The sequence below is a fragment of the Podarcis cretensis genome, assembly GCF_951804945.1.
Source record: "Podarcis cretensis genome assembly, chromosome: 2".
Classification (NCBI taxonomy): Eukaryota; Metazoa; Chordata; class Lepidosauria; order Squamata; family Lacertidae; genus Podarcis; species Podarcis cretensis.
This window is the reverse complement of record NC_137171.1, coordinates 49,253,362-49,261,195: the sequence shown is the minus strand read 5'-3', so window position 1 is coordinate 49,261,195 and position 7,834 is coordinate 49,253,362. Positions and strand designations below refer to the sequence as shown.

Genomic DNA, 7,834 nt, shown 5'->3' with positions numbered 1-7,834 from the left:
TGGTTGGCAAAATTATTTACATGATTCTCATGGGGATCCAGGCTGTACACGCCTGTGCTTCTGGGGAAAAAAAATCAAAGCCCTTGACAGGATCCAGTAAAAAGCTGGAAGTTTATTCTTTGGTGGAAAGTAAATACCTGTACAAATAAATTAATTCTCTAATAATTATAATTCCTCAGGTTTCAGGTCTGAATCCTATCTCAAATAGCTGTGATACCACGGAAATATTTTTGGGAAGGGGAATAATTTACCTCAGCCTTGACGATAACAGCGGGTTCGTGCTAGTGTTTAAGAGGAGAAATGAAAGAGCCGGAAAGCCTGGCTGCTGTGTGAGGCGTCACGGCGGAAAAAGAAAGGCGCTTTGCTTATGCTCAGAGGCACTCTTTCCCCCTCGGCCGTGAGTGAGCCTGGTGCATGGAGCCCAAGCTTCGCGAGGTATCCTGCTGCAGCTCCTCTAGCGCGACGCTGAAGAGGACGCCCTGCGCAGAAGGCTCCGCTCTGCCCGCCCCTCCCTCCTTCCAAAACTTTCGCCCGACCTTCCCTGCCAAAGTTCCGAAGTTTGGTGACGTCAGCGGCGCGGCCGCCAATCCGCGCCGAAGGTGTTATTTTGGGGAGGGGAGGGGGCGGCTCCTCCGGCTCCGGCGCCCGCCTGCTTCGCCTTGCCCAGTCCATGGAGAGGCGGCCGGCTGCGAGCGCCCCTGGATCGCTCCCAGCTCCGGAGGCTCTGATCCCGGGACCTGGGCGCTGCTGCTGCTGCTGCTGCTGCTGCTGCGGTCTCCAGGGAACAGGCTGGGCTTCCCGCCAGGCGCTTCCGAGTGCGCTCCTGGGCTGCTGAGCTCCGTCGCTCCTTCTCCAGCAACCGGTTACCTGGACTGCGAGGCAGAGCAGGATCGGGCAGGTTGTGGCTTAAGCAGCGGACCGGCCCCCTCTCTTCCACCCGCCCGCCCGTTTTGATCCTGCGCGCTTTCCGCCTGGGCTTGAAAGGCAACGCGACGATCCGTCCGGGGACTCGGAAAGAGATGCCTCCCGCACCGCCGGGCTTCCCTCGGCTGCTCTGAGATCGCTGCGTGGCGCCCTCGAGGGCTGCTGGTTGGGATCCGAGGCGCTTTTTTGGTGGCGTTCTCTTTTTCTCCCTCCTCCCTCCCCCCTTCCCCACTTTTGCCCGGAGGAGAAGGCGAGCATGCTGGGCGCAGGGAGAACGAGCTGGGGGCGCCTTGGGCTGCTCCTCTTGGGGATGTGGAGCATCGCGCTGTGGCAGCGGACCGAAGGATGCCCGAGTAAATGTACCTGCTCCGGATCCAATGTGGATTGCCACGGACTGGGACTCCGAGCGGTGCCCCGAGGCATTCCCAGGAATGCGGAGAGACTGTGAGTACCAGCCGGAGGAGGGGGAGGCTGCTTTGCCCGCCAGGTTGCCGAGAAGGAGACTGCTCCTGCCGGGCGTAGATTAGACACAGCTGTTAAAATAAGATAGCCTAAGATAGAAACGGGGAGAGTGGTGCTTTCGCCGGGTTGGACCGCTGGCCACTGGCAGCTTAAGGGCACTGGAGTTCCTGGGGATTGTGAGCCACGGGGAGGTGCCGGGCTGCTCCTCTTAACTTCCTGGCAAGCAACAGAGCTCAAAGCACTCCAGGAAGAGAGAGCCTTATAAAGAGCCTTTGTGGGTTTCTTTTCTAATTGCATAGCAGCTTAGCCATTGTGTGTAAATGCTCAGGAAGGAAAAGAGGGAGTGTGTGGTGGGAGAACCACATGCAACAAGTATGCTTGGCATTTTTCCACATGATGCTCACTGGAATGTCTCACCAGACTTTGCGCTGGCTTACTGACATTTGCACATCCACACTGCATTCGCTCAAGGTGCATCTGCCTGGTTGCAATTGGAGGGGGCATCTGACTGCCATAGTCAATATGTAGGATCCTTTAAGCCTAGGCTGGTTTGTGGTTGCCTGCAAGACTAACCCAAACAGTCTGTGACTAGTTCAGCCTCTGCTTGTTTCTACAGCTGGTGTGTATATGTGTGTGTGCCTAGTGGATTTGGGGACAGATGGGCCCAAAAGATATTCAAATAAAGAAATCCAAACATAAATGGGATGTGTTATGTGACTGGAACCTTACCTTTCCCGTGTCTTGATAGATTCACTAGAGCAGTTCAGGAAATAGTAATCTCATCCCTGATCTAATGCGTGATTAATTTTCATTTAGCATTTAGTAGGATTATGAAACCAGCCATATAGCCACAAATGAAATGGCCCACATATTCCTCAGAAGTGAAAGAGCCTTATGACACCTTAAAGACTTAACAGAGTCATTGGGGCGCAAACTTTCATGACGCTACATTGGATGCCCAACATGTTATATCCTCTGTTGGCTAAGGATGCGTACAAGAACCCATTCCTATTACACATGTGTACAGTTTTTTTAAATGTAAACAGTGAGGCTTAAGAATCATAAAATGCAGGGGGTAGGTCTTTAACACTTGTGTTTACAAAATGGATAAACTGTGTGTGTGTATTCATCATTCATAATCTCTCTCTCTCTCTATAATCTATGTATCTATCTATGTATATGAAATCTGCCAACACAACACTTCATGCATCAAATGAAGTAGGCACTAGTCTATGCCACAGTGTTTCTTGAAGGTGTCGAAAACTGTATTTCTGCTATGGCAGACTAACACAGATTTTTTTATATATTCCTAGTCACTTCTCTACATTACTTTCCAAATACTTAAATGCCTAGTTGCTTTCATTTGTGCACCCCATTGCCCTCTTTGTATCAAGTAATTTAATGTCACTAAAACTTTAATCTAAAGTTCTTGGAATTTTTTTAAAAAACAGATAGGCCATTGGTTCATTATAGCAAAATTCCATAGGGTCAGTAATAAGCCCTCAAGTATTTAAATACCATCTTTAGGATCAGCTAATGCTCATGCTTGCATGGTGAATATCGGTCCTAATGAAGGCACTGCTTTGCTGACCCTGTGAAATCCTTACAAATAAGTTCCATTGTGAATTAAGTGGATTTAGGTACAAGTACATGTGTTCAGTATTGAGGTGTCAGTTATGCAGCTAGAAGCGTGCAGAGCTGAACACTTCAGATCACCTTTGTACAGTTTCACTATCTGGAGCCAGTAATAAATGAACTGAAGTATGGCTTAAATATGTCTTCTTCACATGGCTAGTGACTGAGATTCTAAAAGCTTAAACTTGATTTATGAACATCTTCAAAGGAAAAAGGCTAGCATACAGATCTCGACAAAACCTTGCATTTGAAGTTCTCTAATAATTTCACTCTACCCTTACGAAAAAAGAAAACATAACATTGAAAATGAGTGTCAAAATTTTTCTTTTGGAGCTGAATCCTTTTGGTTCCAGATGTTGAGCTTCAATCAACAGTGACATTTGATAGGGTCAAAAAACATTTGAAAATATGGTGTACAGTATACTGAAAATTATGACCCCACACTGTTATGATCTTAGTAATGTTGTCATCTTAGTAATCACACCATGTTTACACTTTGAAATATGAGTCTGAATAAACCTTTAAAACTACAATTTATCCCCCAATGTTGAATGTTTTAGAGAGCTTGCTAGTATGGACCTGTGGCCAGAGTTAGGCACCTCTCATGCTTTCTGTGCGCATGTGCAAAATTAATGGAGATGTACCTAGTTTTGTGCCAGGACAATACAGCTTTAGTCAAAGTCTTTTTTTCCTCTTGGACACAGGTGTTCCAAGAGCTCCCTAACAGAATTGCAAACTATTCCCCTTGGTGAGAAAAATCCTGACCACATCTAGGTACATATAAGATTAAATGCCTACTTCCCTGGTCCTCCCTGCATCCTGCTTCTTTTCCCATCAGTTGGTTGGGACAGGCACCACTATCACAAGCTGGTGCTTTGGAGAAAGTTCCACATGCTCATTGGCATAACGGGTATTGCTTGTGTCCCTTGGGGTTAACAGGTCTGAAAAAGCAATAATTTTTAGTCCGTAGCGAAAACTTGATGCAGTTGTGGAACAATGTTGTGAATCAAAATGTAGGAATTGATGTAGCAGAGTAGTATTTAGTTCTGGATGCCTTTTAGTTGTGTGCTGCTAAACCCTCTACTAGTTTGCCATTTTTAATATGCCAGAAGACATGGAATAGAAGCCTGCACACCAGCTGCTTAAATACTCCAGCTTGATTAAAGTAGTTGCAATGCATTTCTATACATGTGTACTGAGAAGTAAGTTTTATTGTTTCCAGTGGAGCTTACTTCCAGGAAAGGGTTTATAACATTGCAACCTTAACTTTCTCTATCGGATTTGAGTCCAGGCAATGCAGTTCACATACAAGGGAAAAAGCCCTGTTGCACTCAGTGGGAGTTACTGCGGAGTAAGCATGACTAGGATTGGGCTGTAAATGTCTTAAGAGTAAAATAATACCCTCACATTTTAAATTATCTGTGCGCTCCTCAGTGTGCAAATAGTAAGAGCAATCAAGACTTTGCCAGAGTGAGATATGAGAAAAGCAAAACCTGATAAAGTTTCACGTCAGTGTATCATGTGAAAAGCCCCACATAAGCCAAGAAAGCAAAGAATTCACCAACAAAATGAGAATGACTTTTACTGCGAGGACTTAATATGAGCCAGCTTTTTGCCGTTCCTTTTGCTGTTAATACATATGAGCTTGTGTTTTGGAAATCACATTTAAACCCTCAAGTATCATTATGATTCTGTTTTTCCCAAGCTAAAGCAGGAATTATAAATATATTTGAGATTTAGACTTGTCTGAACTTAGTTAAGTGATATATATGTGTGTGTGATTGCATCCAGACCTCTTAAACCTATAATTTAGCTTGCTGCTTATGGTCAAATAAATCCATTCTTTCTTAGAAATAAAACCTAAATTAGGTTCCATTCCTATGCATGCTTTACTTTGGAGTATGTCACATTGAACTCAGGTAGGACTTATTTTCCAAGTAAACATGGGCAGTCTCTTGGCCACATGCAGATATGGGATGGGGGTTATTGGTGTAGGAAATTGTAGAGTGTGATTGGAAAGAACCCTGAGATTATGACCACAGTCAATCTAAAACAAATGCCACTGGGAAATAGCGTAGTGTAGAGTAGTTAACATGGTGGCCTCCAAAAATTGTTGGATTACAAGTCTCATCATTGGTTATGCTGGCTGATCATTGGTCATGCTGGCTGGACCTGATGGGAGTTGTAGTCTGACAACATTTGTAGTGTGCCGCCTTGGCTACCCCTGGAAAAGTGTAAGGCCTTCATGCCTGATCATTTGACTTTGGAGTGAGGGGGCTGAACCTGAGTTGCAGTGTAAGTGTGTTGGGGGTGAATCAGTGAGCAGAACTAACTAACAGAGACAAACTTCATACTCTGGGAATCACTACTTTGTCAGAGGATTTAAAAAAGATGAAACAGACATTTAAGAAATAACTTGCACTGGCAGTCACATATATTGCAATGCAAACAGTTTTTGAGATTTAGCCCTTGGGTTTGTGTGCTTATGAAATCTGTACTTGCAGCAGAAGTCCTTTTCCTGATGTTTGTGCCACAAATGCAGAATTTGGGGAGCTTGAAATCAGATGTCACAGCTGAAACTGGTTTCTTTCAACCTTGTTTGTGATCACTGGTAAGCATTTAAAATGAATTTTGTGCCGAAAGTGTTGCTGACTGGGACAAGTCTTGGGCTGTTTCTCTACTTTGCCTTCCAACCAGGAGCAAGAAAAATGAGCTGCTTGTTTTGTCATAATATCTGCAGCAATATATTAAGGAACTGCATTTGTTAGTGGCAATTAGATCCTCAAGAAATCCAGCCAAAGCCTTTTAATTCTCAGTTAGATAGTTCTGTAATGCACTAACTTGAAGTATAGCTCAGGAAGTTATATTACATAGAAATTGTTTATGAGTACTTCAGATTACTTTATTGAGTCTCCAAGTCCAACAGGGATGGGTAACCTGTGTCCCTCCGGATGTTGTAGGAACAAACACCCATCAGCTCCAGCCAGCATGGCCAATGGGTGATGGGACTTGGAGTCCAACAAAATCTGGAGGGCCACAGGTTCCCTATTCCTTGATCTAGTCTAAACTAGAATCACTAGAAACAGTTTTAAGTTCCTTCATAGTTATCCCAGAAAAATGTCCCTTCAGCAGAAGACTGCAAAGCGTTACTAAGGTTAAAAGTTCTTTACTAATTTATGTGCAGTGTTACATTTATATTCCACCTTTCCTCCAAGAACCTCAAGGTGGCGCACATGTTTTCTTCCTCCCCATTTTGTCCTCACAACAACCCTGTGAGGGAGGTTAGGCTGAGAGACTGCGACTAGCCTAATGTTATCCAGTAACTTTCATGGCTGAGTAGGGATTTGAACCCTTGGCCCCCAGGGCCTAGTCCAGCACCCTAAACCACTGTGGGTAGGTTGCCACCTTGCAAATGGGACACCAGATGCATACACATAGCTACCCCAGTGCCGAAGATGGTGGGGCTGCCATGGATCTTCTTTCCCTCCTCAGTTCGCAGTCTCCTCCCCTCCTACCTTCCTCACCACATGTCTGGAGACTGAAGCAGCAGGTGAACAAGGGGCGGGCAACTGTACTGGGGAAAGCTCAAGTAGGAAAATCCACAGAATTTGGTTTTAAAGGTATGCACCCCATGTCTGGGTTGCAAGACTGACTTAGGGTGGTTTGTGGGAGTGGAACTCTGCTTGCTAAATGGAACATTCCCTTCCTGTCCTCTCTATGTGTCCCCTAACCCTCCACAGCAGATTTAGAGGGTCATGAAGAGAAAGGGGAGGTTCTGCTCCTTGAGAAGAAGTCCATTTTGCTTGTGCATGGACACAATTGGCTATAACCCAGAAGTGGAATAAAACTATTCCTTCCCTGCTCCTGGCTGGCTAGGGTTTGCTCCACCACCCAAACACCATTTTCTGCAGCCTAAATCATGTTGCTTCCCCTGCTACAGGATAGGGCTTTGGTGAGTTGCACGTTGGCAGGCCTGCTTGGGAGAAAAGACACTGGAGTGTGTATGAAGCTTCGTGGCCAATCTTTAGCACAGGTTTGACCTGGTGAAAGCTATTGATTTGCCAGTTGAAATATTTGCCCCCTGCACTGTCTGCCCCACACATGGGACATTCCACTAAGTAAGCTACAGCCTACTAATGCTTTTTCGGCTAGCTGGCACAGTTGGATTTTTGAGAAAGTGCCCTGAGAGCTATTCACAAAACGGATGTGTTGGGGTGTGTGCCACATATCTAAGAGAGAACAACAAAATAGTGCTGAGATACCTCCCACCAGTCACCCTATTATGGGTGGGCGCTGCTATGCTATCTCACAGAGAGAAGCTCTTTGCACCTCTTCTCTGTTTAGAACAGATGGCATAGTGGGCTTCCAATACTAGCATACAATCTGTACTTGCGGACAAGTTTAAAGGGATGTGTACACTGCAGGAGAGGCTGAGCCAGATAGTGAGCAGGAAGAGAAAACAGTGAATCATGTATTGTGGATTTTTACTGAGACCTTTTGGGGATGCCATGGAGGGTGCTGGTGGACACACTGGTGCCTGTGGGGACACCACTTGGCAAAGGTGAAACTGTTGATGTGCCTGTAAGTGGCATGTGGTTCTGTTTGATCAAAAGCTGCTAGCAATTGTTATAAAGCACAGTAACTGGCAGAGAGCAAGGATTTCTGCATTTTGCAATTCACGGCCTACTTTAGGCTTGCCTCTCAGTGTCTCTTGCAATTCTCACAGAGCTATGGTGATGTTAGCAATGTCACTCATAAGCCTAAATAAACAATGCAGAAATTCCTTAGTGATACATCCTTCTAGCATCAGGAA

General features: G+C 45.4%; 1 protein-coding gene across 2 annotated transcripts in view; it reads left to right on the top strand.

Annotated features, from left to right (window-relative positions):
- Positions 1 to 677: 677 nt before the first annotated feature.
- The window catches only part of SLIT3 (slit guidance ligand 3), a 413,892-nt gene continuing 406,735 nt past the window's right edge, over positions 678 to 7,834 (top strand). For both annotated transcript variants that reach the window (XM_079964761.1, XM_079964760.1), the window contains exon 1: positions 678 to 1,368. In XM_079964761.1, coding sequence (XP_079820887.1) covers positions 1,181 to 1,368 — 188 coding nt within the window. In that variant the 5' untranslated portion in view covers positions 678 to 1,180. The remainder of the gene's footprint in view (positions 1,369 to 7,834) is intronic.